This window comes from Scophthalmus maximus, chromosome 6 (genome assembly GCF_022379125.1).
Source record: "Scophthalmus maximus strain ysfricsl-2021 chromosome 6, ASM2237912v1, whole genome shotgun sequence".
NCBI classification, from domain to species: domain Eukaryota; kingdom Metazoa; phylum Chordata; class Actinopteri; order Pleuronectiformes; family Scophthalmidae; genus Scophthalmus; species Scophthalmus maximus.
In genome coordinates this window covers 10,825,918-10,853,234 of record NC_061520.1, presented here as the reverse complement: position 1 = coordinate 10,853,234, position 27,317 = coordinate 10,825,918, and the positions used below count along the sequence as shown (strand labels likewise).

Here is a 27,317-nt window from a genome sequence, read left to right as displayed (position 1 = left end):
CTGTCTGACTGACAGTTACATTTTTCTGTCAAGGCCAAACAAGTGGAAGATGGAAAGACAGGACACAAGCTGGCCACTGACAGTAAAGAACGGTAAGATCAGAGTCCTCAAAGCAAGCACACGATAAAGGAAACGGGAAGTGAATCAGTAGATAGTCGCACACGCACACACACAAACAACTATATTTTTAGGCCTTTGTTATTTCATATGGACCCGGTGACATGCCCACCAACACAGAACAAACTCCTCAGCCTCGGGGATGTGCACCAAGGCCACGGAATGTAGCACCTTCGCTGTCTATTTGTAGTGGGTGTGGGAAGGCATGTGGGATGCCACAGTATTCGTTCAGCAAGGCACCAAAAAAAAAACATCGGACAAATACACACACAGGTAGAGAAAGGTAAGTTGGTCCAGGTGCAATCATCAGATGATTTGATCCTGTTAGCTGTGAGAAGAGCTGTGACCCTACGAGCCGTAGGAACGAGGCTCTACTGACTCACTGGATGAAAACCTGTGGAGTGAGAACAAAGCAGTGCCAGATGCTGTGTGGTTCTCTTTCAGTATAAAATCACTGTCACCTGCTGTTTCAACACACACAATCACTACGAGCTCACCAAAAATCAAGTAACTATCTTGCTTCGATTGCTCCAAGAGCGACTGTCAAGTAGGTTTTCCTGGGTATCGGTGAGAAAAACATAATTACATAAAGCACGTATTAAAGGCATATTTATTCTATTCTCTAGCACTACTCAAGCCTTTCTGACTACAGTGACACTTCCCTCACCGACACCATGCTGTCAGACTCGAGAAATCTGCCAACAAGCGCCGCCCAACACTCGCTCGCATCTAGCAAAACTACCAAGAGACCCAAAGCCCACACTCAAATACCAACGAAGGCAACTATAACGATTTTCAACTTGACTTTTTTTTTCTTCCTCCCAACAATCTTCAAAGGCATTTGATCTGCCTCCCTTGGCATCCAGTCGTAATGTGTTGGCATGCTAGGTTTTAAACCCCTTAGTCTCTGATCTTTACCCACTCGTATGTAGCTTTAATAAAACATGAACAGTTTGCTTGCCTGCCGCAGAAAAAAAATACATGCCAAGGTGAAATCTGTCATTAGTATAATAACCTGTTACTGCACGCTCAGAGGGCTCTATGTCTATGTCCACAAAGCCAAGACAAAAGAAAATGGAAAAGGCGGAACATCAAAATTATCGGTAACCTTTGCCATCGAGACACAGGTCATCTTCTGTAGCACGTTGAGGTATTATAGTAATTAAAACTCAACAGCTACTTCTGCAGAAGGAGATGACACTATGGGGAAATTGTATGCCCCCCCCCCCCCCTACCCGAACAGTGAGCATTTGGTTAAATTAAACCCATTTTTCACTGGCAGGCTCATATAATAAGGGCAATACATGCAAGAAAGAAATTAGCTTGATAAGCGATTACACGTGTGGACTCAAAAAGAACCCGTTATCAGGAGAAGTGAGAGCAGTGAATGCATAAAAATAAAATAAAATTAAAGCTGCGAGCAGCGATGATCGGGCCCTCGCACTCTTGCCGTCGGGGACGCGCCGGCAGCCGCTCTCCACGCGTCCGCCGGGTCTCGCGACGGCCGGTCGGGACGCGACGATTTCTCTTCCCCACCCTAGGGAAGCGGGCTCCGGAAACCGTCCAGTGGCAAGAAGCGGCCCATGTCGCGGAGTGGACGTCCCCAACCCCCCCTTGCCCGGCTCCCCGGGGGTCCTAAAAATAGGCGGCGAAGTGTACGTACACTTCAAAATACCTTAGAGCTGAGGTCAGGGTATTCCAACTGGACAAAGGCAAGGTGGTCTCTTCCACCCGGCCAGCACAGTCCTCCTCAGTGGGGGGAACATGTCCACTCGGTGGAAGTGCAACCTACCCCGGGGGCCCCTTGTGCCAAAGCCCCCGGTGTCGGCAAGTGAGTTCTGGGATAATTGGACTTTTGGCCCCCGGGGGCCCCTGGTACTCCCGGGCCCCCCTCAGGCCTCTCCCCCCGATGTCGGCAAGTGAGTCCTGGGCTAATTGGACTTTTGGCCCCCGGGGGCCCCTGGTACTCCCGGGCCCCCCTCAGGCCTCTCCCCCCGATGTCGGCAAGTGAGTTCTGGGCTAATTGGACTTTTGGCCCCCGGGGGCCCCTGGTACTCCCGGGCCCCCCTCAGGCCTCTCCCCCCCGATGTTGGCAAGTGAGTTCTGGGCTAATTGGACTTTTGGCCCCCGGGGGCCCCGGGGGCCCCTGGTACCCCGCCCCAGAGTCGGCAAGCGAGTTTTGGGCAAAAGGGGGCCATTTACCCAGAGTGGACAAATATTCCTCCGATTGGACATATTTACTGTACCGTACTGTACTACCATGACAAGTTCTGCGATGTCGACAAATGTACCACGAAGCGGACACCCAAAAATTTACAAAGTGAATGAAGTGGACAAAAAGGTCCATCAGTTGGACAGGTGTACGAGTTAGGGAAGTGGTAGGGGCCCCTGTGTCCAACGGCAATACCCGGGGCCCCCCCCCCCCAGCCCAGAAAGGAGTGATAGCGCCACCGACAGGCGCAGTTGCTTCGGCACACTTTGCGTCCAATTCGTGATCTTAGTCACAGCCATATGACACCCTAACAGGGACGCAAGTCCATTGTGACGACCTTTGACCAATGGCAGGAAAATGCCCATTCATTCTCAGCCACGAAGTGGAAAATTCCCTTACCCGTGTCCCGTAGGAGGAGTTCGTCAAAGTGCGTCGCCTTTCGTTCACTGCCAACCCCAAGGTAAAATCCAAAATGGCTGACTTCCGGTTGGGCGGAGCTAATGGCTCCAAGAGGCTTTTTTGTAGGTCGGTGGATGATACACTAGCCGACCGAATTTCGTTCATCTACGTCAAATTTAAAGGCGGGGGCCGTGACTTTGAAATGTTGTAGGGGGCGCTATGGAGCCATTTTTACACAATTGGACAAAAGACACATATTGGACATATTGACTTGCCACTCTGAACATGCCTGCCAAGTTTCGTGAGACACAAATCAACTCAAGTGCCTCAAACATGTATCCGTATTTGATGGCGAACAGGGCGTCACCATGGCAACAGCGTTTGACACATGGTCAAAAATTTCACAGTACAATATCAACCACGTCTCGCAACTAAGCTGACCAAATTTGAGGTTGCTCCAGTGAACCTGCGAGGCAGAGGACGTAAAAGAAGAATTTCAAACTTCCTATCACCATTAGGTGGCGCTATGACTTATGTCCAATATTGACATGTAGATGTGTTTAGGGCGGGACTGTTATCATGCCTGAGAAGTTTGGATCAGATTAGACCATGTACCTTTGATTTGGAGCAACTTCCTGTTCATGGCGAATCACACTTCACCGCGGCCACGCCTTTCGATGTGGACTAAATCTTTTGATATCGTTTGATCCGGAAGGCCTCCTCTACGCGTCACCCAAGTTTGAGACGGATATGATGAATCGCCTAGGAGGAGTTCGCGAAAGTACGACGCCTTCCGTTCGCCCCTTACGCCAAGGTAAAATCAAAATGGCTGACTTCCGGTTGGGCGGAGCTAATTGCTCCAAGAGGCTTTTTGGTAGTTCGTCGGGAGGTACATGAGCCCACCGAATTTGGTTCTTCTACGTCAAATTTAAAGGTGGGATAATTGACTTTTAAGTGTTGTAGGGGGCGCTATGGAGCCATTTTGACACAATTGGACAAAAGACACATATTGGACATATTGTCTTGCCACTCTGAACATGTCTGCCAAGTTTCGTGAGACACAAAGCATCATAAGTGCCTCAAATATGTATTCGTATTTGATGGCGAACAAGGCGTCACCATGGCGACAGCGTTTGACACATGGTCACAAATTTCATAGTACCACGTCAGCAACTTCTTACAACTTAGCTGACCAAATTTGACGTTGATGTGGTCAACCTATAAGACAGAGGACGTAAAAGTGTAAAAACATTATACTTCCTGTTGCCAGTAGGTGGCGCTATGACCTATGTCCAATATTGACATGGTAAACTGTTCAGGGCAAGATTGTTATCATGCCTGAGAAGTTTGGGTCCGTTCGGAGCTTGTACCTTCGATTACGAGCGACTTCCGTTTTCATGGCGAGGGATCGAAATTCGCCACATTTTCGCCACGCCGTCACAGCGGGGGGCTCTGACGTACACTCAAACTTTTGATATCGTTTCATCCCATGGGTCTTTAGATGACACACGACAAATTTGAAGTTGCTCATGTGAAATTTGTAGGAGTAGTTCATTAAAATATGGCACGTGAAATATGGATTTTGACACAAAATGGCCGACTTCCTGTTGGTCATAGGAAATTTTGCCAAGAGGTTTTTTGTCAGTCCCGACAAGATGTATCTGCCTCCCAAATTCCATTTATGTAGGATACACCGAAATTTTTTTCCCTATACCTGATGATTTTTCCAGGGGGCGCTGTGGAGCCCCTGGGCCACACCCAGTGCCGGGCCTCTAGGCCTGAGTAGCGGGAGCAGTTCTTAACGTGTGTGCCAATTTTCGTCCGTTTTCGCATATGGGAACAGGGTGCAAAATGAGCGACCGCGTCTGAACAAGAATAATAATAATAATAATTAAAGCTGCGAGCAGCGATGATCGGGCCCTCGCACTCTCGCCGTCGGGGACGCGCCGGCAGCCGCTCTCGACGCGTCCGCCGAGTCTCGCGACGGCCGGTCGGGACGCGCCGATTTCTCTTCCCCGTGTCCTCACTTTGAAAATGCTGTCTTCCTGGTGGGTTCAGTTCGTGGCACCGACAGACTTCGGCCTGTAGATACGTTCGCTGGTGACATTTCATACGCTCGGGTGGCTTGGTTTTTTTGTGTTGTAAGGAGCGCTAAGGAGCTGCTTTGCAACGGCCGAACTCAAAACTCATGTCCGATCGAACCTGTCCATGTTTGTAATATGTGTGCTGTGTTTCGTGCCTGTAGAAGCATCCCCGACACAGTGAAAAAACACATCACGTTTCGTGGCGAATCGCGCTCCGCTGCGCCCGCACCTTTCGTCGTAGACTATAAAACCCTGTATGCCGTTTGATCGGGAAGATCTCATCTACGCTTCGCCCAAGTTTGAGGTGGTTTCGATTAACGGCCAAGGAGGAGGTGGTAAAAGTACGACACCTTTGATTTTCCATGTTAAGTCATATAAAATCTAAAATGGCTGACTTCCGGTTGGGCGGAGCTAATGGCTCCAAGAGGCTTTTTTGTAGGTCGGAGGAAGACACATTACCCGACCGAATTTCGTTCATCTACGTCAAATTTAAAGGCGGGGGCCATGACTTTGAAATGTTGTAGGGGGCGCTATGGAGCCATTTTGACACAATTGGACAAAAGACACATATCGGACATATCGACTTGCCACTCTGAACATGTCTGCCAAGTTTGGTGACATACAAAGCATCATAAGTGCCTCAAATATGTAACGTATTTGATGGCGAACAGGGCGTCACCATGGCAACAGCATTTGACACATGGTCAAAATTTTCACAGTATCATATCAGCCATGTCTCACAACTAAGCTGACCAAATTTGAGGTTGCTCCAGTGAACCTGCGAGGCAGAGGACGTAAAAGTACAATTTTAAACTTCCTATCACCATTAGGTGGCGCTATGACTTATGTCCAATATTGACATGAAGATGTGTTCAGGGCGGGACTGTTATCATGCCTGAGAAGTTTGGATCAGATTAGACCATGTACCTTTGATTTGGAGCAACTTCCTGTTCATGGCGAATCACACTTCACCGCGGCCACGCCTTTCAATTTAGACAAAATCTTTTGATATCGTTTGATCCGGAAGGCGTCCTCTACGCGTTACCCAAGTTTGAGACGGATACGATGAATCGCCTAGGAGGAGTTCGCGAAAGTACGACGCCTTCCGTTCGCCCCTTACGCCAAGGTAAAATCAAAATGGCGGACTTCCGGTTGGGCGGAGCTAATTGCTCCAAGAGGCTTTTTCGTAGGTCGTCGGGAGGTACATGAGCCCACAGAATTTGGTTCTTCTACCTCAAATTTAAAGGTGGGATAATTGACTTTTAAGTGTTGTAGGGGGCGTTATGGAGCCATTTTGACACAATTGGACAAAAGACACATATCGGACATATCGTCTTGCCACTCTGAACATGTCTGCCAAGTTTCGTGAGAAACAAAGCATCATAAGTGCCTCAAATATGTATTCGTATTTGATGGTGAACAAAGCGTCACCATGGCGACAGCGTTTGACATTTGGTCACAAATTTCATAGTACCACATTAGCAACTTCTTACAACTTAGCTGACCAAATTTGACGATGATGTGGTCAATCTATAAGACAGAGGGCGTAAAAGTGTAGACACTTGTTACTTCCTGTTGCCAGTAGGTGGCGCTATGACCTATGTCCAATATTGACATGGCAATCTGTTCAGGGCAAGATTGTTATCATGCCTGAGAAGTTTGGTTCCGATCGGAGCATGTACCTTCGATTACGAGCGACTTCCATTTTCATGGCGAGGGATCGAAATTCGCCACATATTCGCCACGCCGTCACAGCATGGGCCTCTGACGTACACTCAAGCTTTTGATATCGTTTCATCCCATGGGTCTTTAGATGACACACAACAAATTTGAAGTTGCTCATGTGAAATTTGTAGGAGTAGTTCATTAAAATATAGCACGTGAAACATGGATTTTGACACAAAATGGCCGACTTCCTGTTGGTCACAGGAAATTTTGCCAAGAGGTTTTTTGTCAGTCCCGACAACATGTATCAGCCTCCCAAATTTCATTTTTGTAGGATATGCCGAAATTTTTTTTCCTATACCTGATGATTTTTCCAGGGGGCGCTGTGGAGCCCCTGGGCCACACCCAGTGCCGGGCCTCTGCGCCTGAGTAGCGGGAGCAATTTCTGACGTGTGTGCCAATTTTCAAGAGTTTTCGTATATGGGAAGTGCCGTATAAATGAGTGAACGATGCTGAACAAGAATAATAATAATAATCCTTACGGAAACAATAGGGCCTTGCACCTCTGGTGCATGCGGCCCTGGTGCATGCAATGCCCCAGGTCCGCGCACCTCGTGCTCGGGCCCTAATAATAATAATCCTTACGGAAACAATAGGGCCTTGCACCTCGGTGCATGCGGCCCTGGTGCATGCAATGCCCCAGGTCCGCGCACCTCGTGCTCGGGCCCTAAAAATCAGTCAGATGTTTATTAGACTTTATTATCAAGGATATTAAAGAGCTGCAGACTGCAATGAAAATGAAAAGCAAAGAGGGGGGCAAAAAAATCTGTCCACCTGCAACTGCAGGGTAGCCAAATGAGGCGACAGCTAAGGTCACCGTTTTTAATCGGCCTCCACAGGTGTGTTGTTTCCAGCTCTGCACATAAAAACGACCAAACTGCAGGTAAGGTAAAGAGGATGGACAGAGGCTGATGTGCTTTACTGGTGGAAGGAAGACACCTGGTACAGATGTGTAAGGAGGGACATTTATTCCAAGTACGAGCAAGCTGAAATCTGTCTTCAGCAACATTTCTGCGACCATCAGAGGGCCTTGTCGGATAAACACGAACTAAAGAAATCTGTAAATATATAGTAAAAAAATAGATATTTTAACTTATCATCCACAACACCAAGTAAGCAAGGCAATTCAACTTTATCTGCCAAGTAATTTTACTGAGTGTAATCCAAGGATAGAGCTTCCTATAGAGCTCAGACAATAGGCTGAGGAGCCAGTACAACACCCCCATGCTTCTCTAGTGGCATGTAAGAAGTTTATGAATGCTGCACCAAGGATGTTCCCTTTTCAATAGAAGCTGTGGGGTGAGAGACCAAAAGCTCCAATGTGAGCGCTCTGAACTCAATCTCACTCAGGCTGATGCACCCACATTCCCTCCACTACCTGCTTTGTTGCTGTCAGGCCAACCTTGGAATGGACCTGCAGAAATTCACGGGGAGAAAAAAAACTCAAACCCCTCAGCATTATTTTCTACTACTTGCATGTGAGGTTACAGCCCTGGCTTGAATGCTACATTTGAAATCCGAGCATTCCCCTTATAAAATGGAAGACGGTCAGTGCAGATCTGAAAAGCAGTTAGGGGGGATAACTTAATGCAACACTGAACGGCAGGTCACAATACAACAAGAGCCATGATTTCGCTCATATGAGGCCTTTTTGATCACGGTCCTTCAGAGAGCTTCATCAGTCTTTGTCTCTCCATCTCTTCTGCCGATATTTGTGCCTCTCCCGTCGTTCGGTCTCACTCTCTCGCTCAGAGCCAAACCACACACAGTCAAAGCGTTTTGTACAAACCTCTGGTGTTGCCAGACTATCGCATGGTGCAGCATGCACAAGTATAGCATGCTTCCATTAAGTGGATTATTTCAGAACATCTCTGACCTTCGCCACTGGTTGTCGCTGGCAATGAACCGAGAAGGGCAGAAATAATGATGGGCATGGGCCTCTTTGCAAATTGGCAGGACTGAGTGATAGATAACATTATTCATCCGTAAACCAGTCAAGGGTGAAACACGGCAAGAATAAAGTCAAGTTAAGAAAATAAATTATGCAAAATCTGCTGGAGGAAATCAGGAGTCAGTCCAGTGTTTGCATTGGACCGTCAACGGAGGAGGGTCAATAGGCCTGGTTGTATTTTTCTGTCTGATAATGAAAGCTAAAGATATCAGATATAATCTAAATGGATTCTGTTAGACCCCCATGTAGCTGCTGAGCTAACAATTGCTAATGTTGAGTAGTAAATCATCCTTAGCATAGCACCTTTTGAAAAGCACATTCACCAGGTAACAGACAACGTTTTTCATTTGTTGTTTCTCTTGTAGCCTGCTGTTGACATTGATCCTGCCCTTGATTTTATGTGGGATTAATCGGCGCAGGGACGTTGTAATGACTAGAGCCTGAATGATATGTATTTCTGGGGTATGTATATATATTTTAAATCTGTCAATGATTCCTAAGATGTCGTTATCAAACCTTTAAAAACAAAGAAATATAATTGAAGCTTGATATTTTAGTTCAACCATAAATTCTATCATAAATAACTATAAATACAAAGAAAAAACAACTACAAACAAATATATAGAACTTGAATTAAGAAAATAAACATAATATATTTTACATACTTACATACTGATATTATCGATCAACCGATATATCTGTCGGGCTCTAGTAATGACATGAGATTTTATGACAATAACACACACTGGCTTTCACTCTATGGACTTTCATGCACTCCGAACCTTTAGTCCACACTTCTTATATCAGCCTTGAGTAAACAAAAATAACTGAAAGATCCTAAAATGAGAAAAAAAATACTCCAATATGCTAGGTCACTTTAGACAATTTGGAAAACTGGTACAGTACAGTGACGATACCAGCAATAAGAGCCGCCTTGCTCAGCGCAGTAACCCGAGTCTGGTTCTCCGAGCGTCACAGGATCACACTTTTCTCCTGTGCTACACAGGGCGCCTTTCCCCTCTTCCCTTCTTCCTCCACTGCAGAGGCAGCGCAAGGCCAAGGAAGATTGGAGGCAAAGTGACGTCCTCTGGTTTATCCTCCCTGAAAGCCTTCGCATGCTCTCAGTTCCACATGAGGGATCTGATGAAAGCCGTTTGTCAGTACGCCACTTAATTATCAGCCGGAAGAAGAGCCTCTGATGCTATCCTCTGACAATGGCTCACAGCAGCCTGCTGACTATAGTGCCCACTAAGAATGAAGAACTGACTGTAGCTACTAATAGTGACAGGGCACTGCCAACTGTTCACTTATAAGTTAGACAAATTAAGTAATGGCACAGAAAAAGACTTTAGTGTGCTGCTTGCTGCAGTCTATATTCTTTTCTTTAGGCTTCAGCAGCGAGGGTCAAGTTTTACATTTTAATACTGAGACTGTAAAATGCAATGTTTGGAGGGTAAAATGCAAAGTGGTACAAGTCCTACTGAAAACAAATTATAATGAGCAGAGGAAAAAGTGAGATGTTTTGACCTTTTATTCTTCCTGCATGTCTACACAAACATTATAAAGCGTATGCTGCGGCTCAATATGCACGTTAGCATCAGACTCCGAATAAATACGAGTCACATGCACTCCTTAACCTTCTCTCTTTGTACACTCATATTCTTTAAACTGTTGCCTGATGGGAAACAAATAGTGACTATGGCTGCGGCTTTCCCCCAGGAGATGGAGCGGGTGGTCCGCTAATCAGGAGGTCGTGGTTTGATCCTCAGCTTCTCTACTCTGCATGTTGAAGTGTCTTTGGGCAACATACTGAACCCCAAATTGACCCTAATGGTTGTATGGCATGTAGTGTAAAAGCGCTTGTGAGCTGTGGATTAGACTAGAAAAGCAAGATATAAGTATAGTCCATAAAGAGGTATTACTTATCTACAGATGGAAAATAAAACTAAATAATAATTTTGCATGTGCATTACGAGAGCCGTTTGCCTGGTACTGTTAAAAGTCAACTTTCAAACAGGCTTGCTGGCCTATGCATATCTGTCAAAAATGTGGGTGTCTAATAGCAAAAAAAGTTGCTTCATGAAATGTTTTTTTATTTTAATACAGTTGTGTTTTTGTAACGCAGATCACTCCTACATTTACTACACTCGTCCCCAGGCTCTTGAAAACACTTGGCCTACTACACATGCAGCAAAAGATGAAATAATATACCACATCCATATTAATCTGGTCTGATACTCGGCTTTTCATTAGCAAAAGTACATTACTGCACATGTCCATGGGATACACATGGACACACAGGGCGATGACTCAGTGTAAGCTTGGACTTGGATGACTCTAACCTTGGAGAATACAGTAGGGAGCATATCCACAAAGGGATGACAAGAAGCAATGCTTTCAATTTAAATCACTGCTCTGCTCTTACTCCAAAAAAAAACCCTGCCTAAGAATAGCATTTTTTTTGGTAATGTGTATTAGATTTGATTTCCTTCAGAAAGGGAATCACAGGCCCACCCTACAGTCCATTAGCCAAGTTAATGTTGAGCTGCCAGACTTACTGACCCATTAATAATACATTGCAGTGGTCAAAAGAGGCCAGACACCTCAGTGCACCCCCTCATCCCTCTACACGGCCACATTAATGGACTAATTCAGATGCAATTAACTGGTGGGGAGAGGCTGCGGCCTTGCGGCTGCTGAGGCACAGGCTGAAGGGCTTAAAGCCAGTGATTGGATATAATCACTCAGTACACACACGCACAAAACATAAAAAAATGAATGAATATCATTTACACTTGTCATATTTATCCCTCAAAATTCAGTTTGTAAGTGGATCTTGGCTACATAACGGTTTCAACCCATGTATGATTTTTCAGTCCTTAATAATATTAATAATACATTTTATTTATGGGCGCCTTTCAGGACACTCAAGGACACCTTACATGTACAAATGATAAAAGATAAAAACAGATGCACAACAGTAAACCTTTGACCTTCATCAGTCAAAATTCAACAACAATGAATACGGTTTTAATCAATCTATGTTACAAAAATGCTATCTGTTATCTTTGGGTCAGAGGAAACAATCCGTAAAACAGATAGTGATCCAAAATTCACTGTCCTTTTAGTTTGTTTTTTTGTCTTTACCAACTGAAGGGAACAAAAATATCCGGACAATGCTCAGCTATGATGACCAGCTTATAACTAATATTGTGTGTCTGCTGTAGGGTGCAGGACAGTATTTAGCTGACAGCAGCAGCCTGCAGTGGCTGGAAGCGATGCTGATGGGAGACCGGAAATGGTAAAACAAATGTGGGTTGGAAAACACCTAACATGACCTGAACATTGATAAAATGCAGAGCTGAGTTGAACCGATGATTCAGGTGGCGACTGTCTGTGTGTTCGTCACCACGAGTGATCACTTTCACATACAAGCAGTCATATGTTTGCTGACTTAAAAATATTGATCGTAGCTCATTTAATCAGCAATTCTTTCATCCTTTGAGGATTTTTATTAAATGAATCTGCAAAAGATGAAGTGTAAAGCACTTACACTACCCCCCCTTTTTGAAAGATTTTTAATTTCAGAATTATTTAAAAAAAAATATATATTAATTACAGCAAGTTTCATTCAATAATGCGGCAACAGAAAACCTGCTCTTTGAGAATGTGACTTTGACAAATGAGCAATTACAGCAGCGATATTCACGTGTTACATCTGTGGCCAGGATGACCCGCGATTAGCCCCGCTGATGCTCAATCTGAGAGGCAAGAGCTGCATCTGTCAATACAGGCACCCGGGACGACGGCGCGGCCCATTCTGGCATGTCATCCATCACTGGTTCCACTCGGCTGCCACAGCTGTGTCACTATCCCCCTTTCACAGACCGCTGACCCCACTGAGGACGCACCAGCAGCATGATCAAATATCTCTCTGGGATAAGAGACAGCCATCCTGCTTCACTGACGAGGCAGAGGACGGAAGAAAAAAAATCAGCTTTCCTACATATCCATGCAATGGTAACATCTTTATCTGTAGGCAGCATTTAATGCCAGGTAGCAGCGAAATCATGTTAAGACAACTTTGAAGAAAAAAAGCAGGGATTGTGAAGAGCAGAGTGAAGCTGTTTGCTACAGACCTTTGACCATATCAGCAGTCTCAGGTTGCTGTAGACTTTTTTTCTTCTTCTTTTTTTTAAGATCCTTCTCCAGCCTCTGCTAATTAGTCCTGCTGCCTGTTTCCCTTTCATTCTCCAAAAAGGAAACGCTGTGTATACGCTACGATGCAGGCAGATAAATTAGGTGCGAGCTTCACAGGAGGCAACCGTTCTTCAGGGAGAGCAGGCTACCTTAATTAGGAATATTATTAATTACATTCTTTTAAAAGACCAAGAGAAATGAAAAAGAGAAAAATACTACGACTAAAGGACATTAGTTAAAATTAAACCACACCTTGTTTACTTGAAACAGTGAGATTATATTTTTATATACAGATGGAGGCAGTGGCAGCACGAGCCGCACTTAACGCAGCTCAGATGAATTTAACGGGGCAGATTCGGCGTTAAAGGCGGATTCCAAGGACCGTGCTCTATTTATAGCATGCAGAATTCATCAGCGCGCCCCGCTCCTTTCTCTTCCTCCTTGTCAGGGCAAAAATCAGTGCACGTACAAGAGGCGATGTTAAAAGGCACAATCTGCGATCCTCCTGTGAACATAGGCAGTCTGATAATCAGACTGAATGGCCATTATGCTTCTTCGTTATTAAGCCTGACATTACCTTTTTATTAGCAGTTTTCTAAAGGGACGGTGATTTGATTTTACTGTAAACTAATGCTTCCAGATGCGCTGACTGTTTTAGGCTGTACAGTTAGTACAAGTTAAACAAAACAAAAAAAAACTGTTGGCATTGAGAACACAGGTTTTTATTCAGAGGCTATTTTTCTGAAATAAGTGATGATGAGAGACGTCCGAGGAGAAAAACATGACACGGGCAGAGTGTTAATAATACGATGTTTATACTGTATACGAGTTCTTTTCACCTACAGCATTGTTTTGTATCAGTATTAGGGTCATGCACATTTTAATTGGTATTTATTGTATAATTACAACTAATTCAAAAGGGTTTTCTGACAGTAATGAAGGTATTTTTTTCAGCAAAGTGCTGTTTTTGTCTGAAATCTTTCTAGTCACGCAACATTGAGTGAAGAGTTTCTGAGCAGCTCCCTGTGGCCCTTCATCTCTCTGAACTAGCTAATGATTTTTCCAGTTACGAGTTGTTCTGAATTGTGCTTCAAATTCCTTAGTTTATAACTCCAACTGCGACACAGGGGTTGAATTTTTTTGGCCTACCTCGCTTCAGGCTGCACATCTGTGACAAAGTGAGGGGCCACGGCCAACTGGAGGTGATGATCCAAGTCACCACATAAATACTCAGCTTTGGAAAAGACACGCATATCCTCACCCCTTCTCCTCGTTATTACAGAGTCTTGTGGGTCTCAATAAAGCCAGTTAACTAACTAGTTAACTCAATAGTTGTCGCATCCAACCATCAAACTGGGACAAACGCCAGGACTCAACTAAAGTCGTTTTAAGACGTGAACTCCGGATAACGTCAAAAGCAACATTTGCAGACATTTTCTTTCTTATATACAGCTCCTCAAATTTAGAAAAAATGTCCAGACTTCAGTTCAGTGCATGTCTGAAAGCAGCTTAAAAGAGTAACAAGGAGAAAACTAGCTGCCCAATAATCCTGACCGCACCGACAGGGATCCGACGTCCTTGACCAATCAAAATTACAAACTCAAGAGCCTCAAAAATACAGACTGATTTCAAGGGTATTTTTTTCAAAGCCGTGACTCAATGCAGGGAACAGCAGCCCATCTTTGTCCAGTTATCTGCATTATAAATGATTCTTAGAAAGAAGAAGTAGAAAAAAGTAGGATGACACAAGTGGTGTATCTCAGCCTGTGAGACAGGTATTGACTTTAACAGATCTCATTATCACAAAGGAGGAAGTTCACTGAATCAATTGATCACCTCGGTCAACGGCTTTTACAACTGGCTGATCCATCACATTGAACGGGAAAGAAGCAGTTGAGAGAGAGAGCAGTTACGAGTTAATGCTTAAAATGATAATAGAAGACTTATATACACGGGATGAATTTGAGGCAATTGCCATGACTGCCAAAAAGACAGCTACAGTTTCAAGTAAAAATTGAAGCCAACATCTCTACACAGGCCTGCGGGCCACAAGGGGAAGTGATAGAAGCCTCCGGCCTTTTATGTTCTGCACTGCAGTCAGCACTTCACTCAGTGTGGGGACAGCAGCTCCTGCCAAAATGTATCCGTGCCAAGGCCTGCCAGCCTGCTCTCCCCGCCCACTCTAAGGGCCAGAGCGTGAGCGGTGGGGCGCCGGTAGGCGGGCGCAAGGTGAGGCTGGTGGGCGGGCGGCCAGGCTGGAGCTTCCTGACACGGGAACCCGCCTCACAGCAGGATCAAACTGGCTGCCGAGTGAATCACTGCCCCTCCCACCACCTGACAATGTCAGCGCCAGGCAACACACAGCCTCTTCTTCTGTCTCTACAATTAACAAGGAATCCAGGATGAGACAAAAAGTGCTAAAAATACCACTGATCACCCATCAGACCGAGCAGGGTTCATATGACTGGTTAAAGAAGAAATTCGTGAACTGAGGATCATTTTGGAATTGGGGTGGTTCACAGGCTACAAGAGGAACAGTGTCACTCTCTTTAGCTGCTGAAAAATTCAATATCAGCAGTGCTTGAATTTCAAACGCTTTCTTTACAGTGTAATGATGGCACAGGTGAAGAAAGTAGATGAAGGTATCAGAGAGTCTCGCACCAAAGCAATTTTACACTTTCAGATTTCAGGCCCTGCGAACCTAGGCTTGAGGTAAAAGATAGGGGCTGGAAGCATCAGTGCTCATACCTGACCAATCTTATTTAAATAAGCAACAGGAGCAGGGTTTTCTGAGCTGTGGCTAGTCACTAGTCAGAAGCAGGAACATTATCTCCAGAGTAAATAATGTCCTGGAGGACCAGCAGCTACCCAAATTGCTTCTTAAAAAAATAGAAAACTGCTCCGGGCTGCTATTATTAAGCCTCAGATCCAATGGGAAGTTGAACCTTTGATCTGTTTAGGGTACTGTGTATTTGCATTTTATAATGAGATCAAAGCAAGGTCCAGGGCCCCTGCAGAAGGCAGCTCTGTGCCCCATCTCTGCACATTGGATGATTTACAGACCAAAGCTACATTTTCCTGTTAACAAGATCATGTAAGAGCTGTGGACCTCAGTGGAAATGCAGTGGGAGATGTTTGTTAGTAGCTTACAATTTCTCCCAGCTAATTTTCTTTTCCTGTACTCAGGTGTGAAAGAGAAGAGAGAGAAAAGAAAAAAAATCATGCCAGTAGCAACAATCTCCTCAACGGTTCAAGTTCAAGAGCAAACATTTCAAGCATTTTTAAACTGGTTGAGAATTGCTCCAGATTTTCTTTGGCAGTCTTCACCTGGAAGAAATGCAGTGGGGAATTTGCACACTTTGCCTGAAGTGAGCCTGCGAGGAGCGGGGAGGAGGTTTGCGAGGAGCACAGATGTCAACATTTGTGTATGTGAAATGTCTCTCTGTTCAATACTGATCCTGACCTCTTTTTTTTTACTGAAAATATACCACACAAAAAAAAGAAATCTCACACACACACTGTCACTCTGTCTTTGGTTGAGCTTAAGTGAGCAAAGTCTCACAGTTATCCGGCAACATTTGAATATAATATTTGCTCAGATACATGTTGTGTACTATTTAGTGCTTAGCAACAAATACTTTATAACATATGGGTTTCACACTTGAGTGTGTGACGTTTGTGAGATATAATCAAATTACTCTTTTAATCATTTAAAAGGTTAAGGGGGGAAAATCCCCTGTATCCAACTTATGAAACAAGTAGTTTTACGTAAGTTTATGGTCTCCATAAAGTAATCCTTATTGACAAAGCCACACTTACAGTAACTGTTCCAGTCATTTTATGCCCATCGTGATGCATGCAGGCACAGGATGAGTAGGGGAATACCCCCTCCCCTGCAGCTGTCTCATTGAAGCACCTTGAAGGCTTATACATCTTCAAATCATCTGTGCAACAACTGCCCCACAAACATTTGAAGCAAAAGTGAGCGATCGCTGATTTTCCAAACATGACACGCAGGACAGCATCCGTGACGAAACGGAGCAGATTCGAGAAGTTGTAACAACATAATGATTCACAATTTAATCACTTATCAAAATCACATTTAAAGTATTTACTTTTAATTTAGGAAAAAAAAAATACTTTAAAAAAGTACAATACCAAACTCCTTATAGATTCTTAAAAAACGGAATCTTACCTGAAAGATAAAAGTCTTTACATATTAAAAGTCTCATCTTTGCTAAGCCCTCCCTACAGGGAGAAAGGCATGTTCTCCTGACCTTGACGTGGGAGAAGACTGTTCCCATTTACCTTTTAATCTCTACGGAGTAAAGATGAGCCGGCTTACGTGGACTGTAATGGAAGAAAACCGAGCAACAGGTATGAATAGACAAAGACGACAGAGAAGAATATAAAGCAGATAGGTTCAGCAGTGCCAGCAAAAGCCTATGCATTTCTTGGAAATATGTTCTGGAATCCAAGTATGTGAAATATCCTGAAGCAATCTGGCAGCTCTTCAAAAAAAAAGTGTCATGCTTGCTATGCAAGGAACAGAAGGACAGGGAAGCTACAGTATATGAGCTGAATCGTACACAAGACCGCTTAGACAAACCTGCACAATATGAATCAAAAGTACCAAATGCTGGAGCGGGTGTTGAGAAAAGCACCATCTAATTGCTTGCTCATAGATGCCAGGCACATATTCTGCACTCTCGAAGGCAGCGTTCACATTTTTTGACCTTGATGAATTATGTTTTTTATTGACAGCACTTATTGATATTTCTTAAAAGCGCAGGCTAATGGAGTTCTATTGAGATGATTAAATGAGTCGCTGGCGCTCGGATTAGCCCGGTCTCATCTCGCCCGCACAGCTCGCATTATCATACAGAGCAGACGCATGCGTGCGCTGAGTCCCAAATTCCTGCGACTGACATCTCCAGGGGAACAGAGAAGCGATGACTACATCCGACCTACATTCACCCCACCCAGGCATTTTCGCTTCTATCTAATTACACACACGCAGACATGCACACGCAGTCCCATTAAAGGTGAATTCATATCATAGTAATAGTCACAGTAGGGGGAGAACATTATGTTGCATGCATATTACAAAATAATACAAATTCAATTTGATGTCATGATTCTTCCTCTATGAGGCCTTTAATGGCATTGAAAACTAGCTCCTGGTGACCTCCTGATGATTTAAGAGAAACTTTTCCCAGACCTTTGCGCAGACTTGGAAGAAAATATAATTTGTGTGTTGGTTTGTGAAAATTCTCCAAGCACAAAAACATTAGGGAACAATCTTAAGGCAGCTGGGAACTCGTTCAAATGCCTCGGGCATGGAAACTAAGGACTATTAGATTTCATTCAAAAGTCTCTTGCGCAATGAGATGCCTTTTATATATATGTGTATATATATATATATATATATATATATATATATATACATATATATATAGCGAGAGATATATATATAACATTATTTCAGCAGTTTAGTTTCTCAGAAAAAACAATGGCAGGGAAAACACCTTATTAACAAGAACCGAGAAAAAAATATTGTGACGCAGGCCCGAGCCGATGAGCACAGCTTCGAACTGGTGTCGGTGTTTCCTGTGCTGTACGGCATCCTGGTTCGAGTGATGTGGTTTTTCTCACTTTTAAATGTGAAGGGTATTTCTACAGTTGCAGCCCACATTTAGGCCAGGATACGTTCATCTTTGCAAGCATTTTACTAAATTAGAAAGTACTCAAAGAGCGTCACCCACCGCCAATGGTGACTAATTCTTTAACTTGCCCTTATACCCAACGCACCGTTCCAGTTACGTCAAATCTACGTCAGCTACACCTGATGATGAACAGAAACTCTTGCCATCTCATCATCATATTTTTGTAAGTTTAATCGCTGCGGTTTAAAAAAAAAAGAGTAGAAATCTCACAAAATCTGTAATTGATTATTCCTTGACCAAGCACTGTCTGTCCACCAAATTGTATGGCATCCGAAGATGTGAAAATATAAGAGCCTTGGCAAAAATGATTAATGAATAAACACATTGAACACTATGCATTATTTACCCACGTACTCCCAGCAAGCAGCAATAACAAGCAGGAGTGGATTATCCTCATGAAATAAAATGAATAGAATTTAAAGCACTGAACCCCTTGAAGTAACTTTGAATTATCACACTCAATTTCAAAACCTTTCAGAACCACTTTCTACCAGATTTTCAAACGGTAATATTACGTATGATGCAACCTTTACAAATACTGTGACATTGAAATTTTGTTTGCTGTGGACTTGCAATCGTGCATTTAAATGTGGCTTTTGCCCCACCTGGGGGCATATTTTCCACGAGCACAATCACTCTTGTTGTGTGAAGTAATGTTTTGAATTCAAAGAGAACATCTTCCATGATACAGCAGATAAACAACTTCAAATGTTGGAATTTTGCTTTGATCAGTTAACACAACTGAACCCATTTGTTTGTACCAACACTTGCAATTCGTCTCACTTTTCATATTTTAAAAAATAACCTCTAAGATCTATTTTTAAATTTTGTTTTTTCAAGTCATTTCCAAATGTCCAATGATAACAACCAATTGAATATAAGAATAACTTTAGTGTTTCCTGAGCATGAGAATCCTGAAATCACCAGCTGATTTCATGACAAAGCCACACACGACACAAGAAACTAAATTTGCAGACAGCCACACACTTTAGCCGAGCTTTGGCGACTTAATATCATCTGGTCCTTTGTGCTGCATCCACACAATAGGACTTAGTGGGTAGGGAAAAGATTCAACCCTGCCAGCAGCAGTGGTCTGATTCCCACTGATGCTCTAAAATGTAAGGAAAAAAAGTATATGAATTCAAGTATCAACTAAACGTTGTGCCTTATGTACTCATATTTAAGAAGGGCTAGTCGGACACACCCTCATATTTCTGAGCTATTGAATCTGCGGATGTGCGTAAGAGTTGATCAAGTCCACTTCAAAGCACCTAAATGATGAATTACTCTGAGGTACTCTCTGGATTCAAAGAAGAGTATAATACAGCTGCAACTTTGCACTAATATGTAGAGAAAGTCAAGAGGGTAGGTACAAGTCGACGAACAGAACGCACGCTACGGCGTTGCTGAGGACTAAATAAGAAATGATGGTGGTGAAAGAGGAAACAAAGGTGGCAAAATAAAGAAAATAATGTCCGTACAAAAGGCTTTGCCACAAAAGCTAAAATCATTCCATTAATAATAACACACGCTTTCTCATCATGTGCGCGCACACGCACACACACACAGTCTGTACACATGCCCAGATCTTGTCGCCCCAGGAAATGGGCTTCATACATCTTGTCTGACTGCAATAAAGCAGTGCCTAAGATTCTATTTCCAATAAACGTCGACTGATTGGAAAACTCATTCTAATATCAATTTCCATCTGGGCACTTTAAAAGGCAATCAGCATAGCTTCATCTCGCTATATCATGGGCTCCTTGAGATGATGACACAGCACTGGCTCTCTCCTTCTGCATAATAGCTTTCTCCTATCAAGGCATCTGCAATGAATAATACCACCCATGAATGGGCTATTTAGTCTGTGTTCGCACAGATAGGGGCCACTTCTCTGAATATTAATCCAGGATTTACACTTCATACGGTTCTCCCAGGACTGCACCATTTTTCATTCGGAGGAGTACGGCACTCGGTGTGATTTGGCATACTCATAGTTTCTGTCTAAGCTTTTCTCAGAAGTGACAATGGTGATTACCAATGGCATCTCACTTTGCTTAAGATGCCCTGCAACCACAAAATAATGTTTTTAGTCGTGGAGCAACAAGTTAAATACTTGTACTGATTCCTGTCAACTGCTTTGTACAAAATGTGAGATTATGACAGATTTCCAATAGTGAATAGATTGACAGACGCCAAAAGGTCCACAAAATAAGATGATTTTCAAAATTTGACACCCTAATACTCATCATCATTCTCGTCATCATTATGGCATCTTAATAAACTTGTATGTGTCCCTACCCATTAAATTAGGAGAAGCTGTATGTCGTAGATGGATCTCTTACCTTCCAGCCACTGCCCGCCTCCCTGTAGTAGGGAAAGTTATCACAGATCCACTGGTAGATCTCGCTCAGAGTCATCTTCTTCTTTGGCGAGCTGTTGATAGCAAACGTGATGAGACTGGCATAGCTGTAGGGCGGCTTGCCATCCTTGTGCTGCTGCACTTCCTCCTGGTCCAGCGTGGTGTTAGGATCCAGTAGGGCACTCTTCTTGCCCATGCCTGGCCCGTGGGCATTTTGGGCATCCGCCTTGCGGATGGCCGCCTGCATGGTCAGCTGAGGAAGCCAATCCATGGAGGTCAGGCTACTCTCCAGCTCCGACGTCATGGTGGCGGCAGGCTGGGCAGGGAGGGGTGGGGAAAAGGTGGAGGTGGTTTCTGTTGGTGCTTCCGCTGACTGATGGCGAGTTTATCCCGTTTGGTGTTAACAAACTGAGACAAGAGACAAGCTGAGGATGAAGTCAGGGCTCCCTCGGCTCAGGACATCAGCATAGCATCTTCTGCAGGTCAACTCTGAAGAAAGAGGACACAGAAATGCTTTCATTAGATAAGTACTCATTGTTACAGGGAGCAGCTAAACATCGTAAGTGAAGGATAAATAAAATATAAACATATCGGCAATGCTGCTGTGGACAAAAAGAAATGTGAGGAAGCCGCTCAGAACAGTTTTCCCAACAACAAAAACCTCTGCCTCTGTAAAGTATACTTATATTCTCCCATGCAGATCACAAGCCCACCACTTTCTCCATCACTTGCCGCTCTCAAAGCTGACTCATAGCTGGGACTTCATCTGCACACAGAGAGAGTAAATGCCAGGCAATTGTTTTCACAACTGCCAGCCAAATGGGGGAATGGCTCAGGAGGAATTCCGACTCTCTTGAGGGTAGTAAACCCCCCTCTCCTTTCCTCCCTGCCTGCCAGCTTCCCCGCCTCCTCCTCTTGCTCCCCCAAACAGTGCCTCTGCCGTAAACAAGCCAGTCAGTGTCGTCTTGCAAATTGTCCTCGTCCCTGTGCGTGTCGGCCGCGCTGTGCAGAGCGCAGTCAGCAACAGCCTGTCTCTCCGTCCCTCCCGGCACACTACCCTCACCATCTATATATAGAGGGGCCGCGTAGAAAGGCCTAAAGTTACAAATGTAGGTGAACCAGGGCATGTGTGGAGGAAAAAAAACCCTGAGCGGGATGACACTGCAGTCTGGCTGAGGGGGGAAAACAGAACAGGCGGGAGACTGAGCAATCCTCACCAAGTTGTGGGATTTTTCTCTTGACAAAGCATGCTCACACATGTGTGCGTGTGTGTGTGTGTGTGTGTGTGTGTGTGTGTGTGTGTGTGTGTGTGTGTGTGTGTGTGTGTGTGTGTGGTTGAGTGGATTGGGAATACATACAGACTTGACAGCAGTCAATAGGTCAAATACTTTTTCTTTGCACAATTTTTAACTATTACTACTAACACAATCTTTCAAACTTCCATTCAAAAGTTAAAGATTAATCTCAAACACTCAGTAAATAAAATGTATCAAAATATCAATGATTTGAAAGGTTGATTATGATTATATCACAGTATATGTCTTCATCAAATTTTGTTCTTAAAGGTTTAAAGTAATTTAAAATATTTACTCCATTGGGAGACAATTTACATGGAACATTGGAGATCTCAAATTTGTTTGACATCTATCATAAAATGTGGTAAGGAAAATGTCTCTGTTCCTTGTGAGGAGGTACAGGGAAAAGTAGGAAATTCCCAAAATTGGGGAAGCTAAATTGGTGGCAGTTGGTCAAAAACATGTTGTGGTTGTCCCTTTCAAAGATCTCTCACAGCAGGGGTTAGCTTGAGCCCAGCAGTCAATTCAATATACGCTATCAGTATTGTGGGCGATGAAGGCATTTTTTTTTTTTTTTTTTTAGACAGGCATCCAGACAGAATTCTTAGAAGGAGAAAAAAAATCTGGCAGGGGGAGATCATTAATGGTGTGGAGAAGTGGTCAAAAATCTCCCCTTACAATCATACAATTCTGCCAAGTTTATAATCACAGTTTTTTTAAGGAAAATATTTGCATTTACATTTATTTAATTTCTCCCAGTATCAAAGGCTTTGTACCTTTAGGTATGAAAGGTGGCTCTGCTAGATAATATTAGCTATGGTCAAAGTATATTTTAAACTGTCATATTTCACCAAACTAAGTGTCAAATATGCTACTTGTGGGGGAGACTGTCATCCACCGAAAAGCGACCAGATAGATCGTTCATTCAAGCAGCTTATTATGCCTTATGGTCGTTTTTAAGTCAACAGACTGGAGGTCAGCGGTAGGAGTCTTTCAAGTTTGTGTATTTCAATGGATTTGCTTGTACTCTGTAAAGTAATTGTGCTGATTCTCTGCCATGTATCCCTAACCATCATCACCCTTTCCTTTACAAGCTCACCAACCATGCGTTTAGACATATTCTGGCAAATGTTGAATGTTTAGTATAATAATATTAGATGTTTTGATTCTTTATACCAACTTTGAAAACGCCTTTGACTGCTCTGATACAATGAAAATAACGTAAGAATGGCATATGGCCACCTTTCAAGCCTTTTGACATTCACAAGATTTTTGACACAGTTTCTTTAATCTGTCCACTTCTTACAGAGCTAGTTGTTTACTTTTCACGGTGCTTTTTAAAAAAATCTTTCATTATTTATACTTGCGCCATGTTTGTTCACATAGCTGGAGGCCTTGATGAAAACACCAAAGGCTTTAAAGTAACTCTCACAATCTCTGCAGCCATGAGTAGACTGACAGATGAGCAGCCTCGCTGACTGACTGTGGTCAGGTGAGTCAGTAACGGCACAGAACAGTTCTCATCCCTTGAAAGATCAACAAGTCAAACACAAGGCATCTCCACCCTCTTACTTAAATAAAGGTGACGCACAAGCAGCTAATGACAGTACCTTCCCTCTTTCCTCTTCCTTTATTGAAATATTTTTTCAATTACTTGTATATCTACATTTATCATCTTATTGAACACCTTTAAATGTAGTTCCATCCATCTCACAGACTCAACAGAACTTCTACTTTTCTATTTTCCAGGCACATCATGGGGAACTTTCTGTGCAAAACTAACATCTCAGCCCACACTTCTGCAATAAAAACAAGAGATTACGTAGATAGATTATCTAAACCATGTATTGTTTTGTTTAATGTATACAGAATGTGTCAAACCCTTAGAAGGATGTTGCCAATATGTCCATAACAAGTCCTTTAAATATAATATGGCTATAACGATCGATTAGTCAATCAAGTGAAAGCCATTTTGATGAGCAATTCATTTTCGTGTGCAAATACCAAACAATCGCTGGTTCTACCTCCACTAAGTTGCAGCTTTTCTGTTTTATATTACAGTAAATTAAATATCTTTTGACAGTCTGCTGGTTGGACATCACTTGACGAGTTCAGAAAATTCAACAGCACTGTCAACTTCTAGCCAACAAAATAACCAAGGATTTAAAGGTGACACATTATGTGCATATTCAGGGTCATACTTTTAATTTGGGTTACCACTTGAAAAGGTTTACATGCTTTAATGATCAGAGAAGGCATCATCATATGTCCTTATCCTGCGGCCCCTTTTTTTCACCCTCAGTGTTGTATGTCTATAAGTAACTCTCGTGGTCTTGATGTAAAGGTTTCCACTGACACCAAACACCTTTATTAATGGGGGTATAAGGGGGGAGGAAGCAGGCAGAGCCTTCTGGTGACCACTGGGGGTGAGCTGACAGAGGCCAGGGTTGATGAAAGGCGCTCCGCCCGTTACACGGAGACACATGCCATTTGACCTTCCATGCTAATGATCCAGCTGCTACATAAACTGCAGGGCCAAGTCAGTGTCTTAATTAGAGAACCTTGGGCTGCAGCGTGCATGATGAAGCACAGCACAGCAGGGAAGCAAGGCAGCACCCCTGCTGCCTTCATTACCCTTCCAGGACTGTGGGACAGTCAGAGCAGGGACAAGCCCCAGCCTGCTGCCGCGTAAAGAAGGACTGTCTCAGTATGTTTACCGACGGGTCTGGGGGTAGGCAGAGGATTAGTGAGGGGGCGGGGAAGATGAGAAGAAAAGCAAAGGGAGATGGAGCTGTAGGGGAGAGTATGAAGGGCACAACCATGGCCTGGCAGAGAGGAGAAGTACCAACGGTTTCCCCAATCTTAGAGGTTTAAAAGTGCGTTCAGAAAATTGTGACGTCATGCCAATATTCAAATGTACAAGTTCAAATTTTTCAACTCAAGCAGGTTCGTGTCATTTGCGTCGCCCGTTTTGACATCCACTTTGTATGTAATGTCATTGTGTGAAAAATCACAGACTTTGATGCCACACACAGAGCCAACTTGATTTGGATGTAGAAAAATGTGGCTCTGTCAATGCCACCATCAAAAAAAGGAAACGAAAACCTCTCTCTCTCTCTCAACTTTAATTATGTTTTCAAGAATGGCGCACTGAGACTACTTACGACGGCTGAGAGGGAGAAATGGCTGGTCAAATTTATTCCTCATTCAATAATCAAAGTTTCTCCATCCTCCAGGGATTAATGGCAGATTTCTGAAACATCTTCATTTACCAAGTTCTTGACAGGATTTATGCTGCCAAAAGAGCACTGACAGCAAATCCGTAATTGTGTAGTGTCTCAGCTGCTAAGTCTGAAGTGGCTCAATCAAACCACTGACAGCAAAGTTATTATACATGTGCCAGGCCCTTTCTTATCCAAGAATCCCCAATGAGACAGCAAGCTGAGTAACAACCAGGGATTACTCAACACAACACAGCCAATTATGTCAACTTCATTATGTTAGGCAAGTACAAACTGCGGCGCAAGTCACCAACTGCGTCATAAATCCAGCGCCGCTCTCAATATCTATTATTGCTAAATTGATGTCTGTACTTTGTAAGCAATTTAGGGGACCGATCAGATTGTGCGGCCCGAGATTAAAATTAATATTTCAAGTGTGATGTTGATGCAGTGGATGGCAGTTAGAGGTCAAAACTAATTTTAGAATTAGGTGAGGTTGTGCCAGAACGCTGTAATCTGCTTGTACAATAAAATGCAATAGGCCATTTCCTCATATGGTATATGGTATGTAGCATCCACAGAGGGTTTTTTTCTGTGATTTATTGGATGAGTCATATTTTTGTAATATTAGCTGGCAATAACATCTAATGTTACCCGTATCCACTTTCAAGTAAATGCTACACTATTGTTAAGTATAGCATATCATTTACTTTCCCTACAGTTGGGACATTACCGGTTTTTCAACTTGCTATAGAAAAAAAAGAACCTGATGGTTATAACGCTGTTCCCACATTTATTAATTTAATTGCATCTTTTTTTAAATTCAGTGAATTATCTATCTTGTTCTGCAGTAACCAATAAAACTATGGGAAAGTACATTGACAATGCGCTGAAGCCTTTTATCTTCTTGTACAATGAAGTCGGTAACCACAGCTCAAAATACAGATGTTTTGTTGAAGGTTGTGTTGAGTAATGTTTACAATTCATTGGGTCATCTGCACGATTACAGTCTGATGTTTTACATTAAATGCAACATAGTTGACAGATTACCAAATATGTAAGACCCACTATTAACACTTTTCTTTTAGTTTAGAGTAATTTTATGTTCCTGTCCGAGATGACTGATCACTGTGAAGGAGCAGTGTAATGATTCTAAAACGAAGACCGCAACCCACATACAAATGTCCACAATCTTGTATCCAGGTACAGGACGATGAAGCCACGGTACCCCAATTCAGAGCTGCAGGCATAGCCTGCTGAGTCTTCTTGGACTCATGATTTTGGTCCAATCATTATCAAGTGATCATTTAGGTTCAGTTAGGCTATTTTTATTTATCATATTCAAGTCAGCAATGTGGGAACATTTTGTTTATCCCCCTCACACCTGCTAGGGCAATCCATCTTAGTAAATGAGCTCAATTTTGCTTTATCAAAATTATGTTACAGAGCAAAGCAGTTGACAGCACCAACGCTGCTGTGATCAATATGAAACAGGTACTGCTATGATCTGCCCGACGCCGACTTAGCGATTTCTTTCAAGTCCCTTCTTGAAGACATACATTTATCGAAGACAATTTTTTTATTTTACTTGAATATTTATTTTCTTTGAACAGTCTATAAACTTCCACAACTTCTGTTCAATTCTGATGAATGCATGTCTTATTTTGTTTGAATAGCTGCCTTGTGAAGAACTTTGTAAACTGAATTTTGGAAGGTGCCCTATAAATAAAGATTGTTATAATTTTTATTATTACTTCATACCTTAAAGTGCAAAAACTTCTGGAAAAGCTACAAACTTGGACATCTTACAATATCTGCCTTTAATATTAATATCTGGTGTTAATAATACCCCCCAGCTACAATGGCTTGGATTTCAAAACAACAAATGATGAATGGCTCTGTGATTACCAGAAGACAAGCAACTTTTTCAAACCAATTGTTTCCAGATGTGAGAATAACTTCTCAATAAAAACATACAATATCCAATAATAAGCTAATTCCACTCTTGTCATATACAACTCTAAT

The 27,317-nt window shown here is 43.1% G+C and overlaps 1 protein-coding gene and 1 long non-coding RNA gene across 4 annotated transcripts in view; one reads left to right on the top strand and one right to left on the bottom strand.

The window, feature by feature from the left end:
- foxj3 (forkhead box J3) overlaps positions 1 to 27,317 on the bottom strand; it is a 79,937-nt gene that overhangs the window by 26,195 nt on the left and 26,425 nt on the right. For all 3 annotated transcript variants that reach the window (XM_047332494.1, XM_047332493.1, XM_035630576.2), the window contains one exon: positions 20,760 to 21,265. In XM_047332494.1, coding sequence (XP_047188450.1) covers positions 20,760 to 21,080 — 321 coding nt within the window. In that variant the 5' untranslated portion in view covers positions 21,081 to 21,265. The remainder of the gene's footprint in view (positions 1 to 20,759; positions 21,266 to 27,317) is intronic.
- Positions 15,692 to 16,193, top strand: LOC118309013. Its single transcript, XR_004793383.1, has 2 exons — positions 15,692 to 15,782; positions 15,875 to 16,193. It is a non-coding gene; the product is annotated as an uncharacterized LOC118309013 (long non-coding RNA).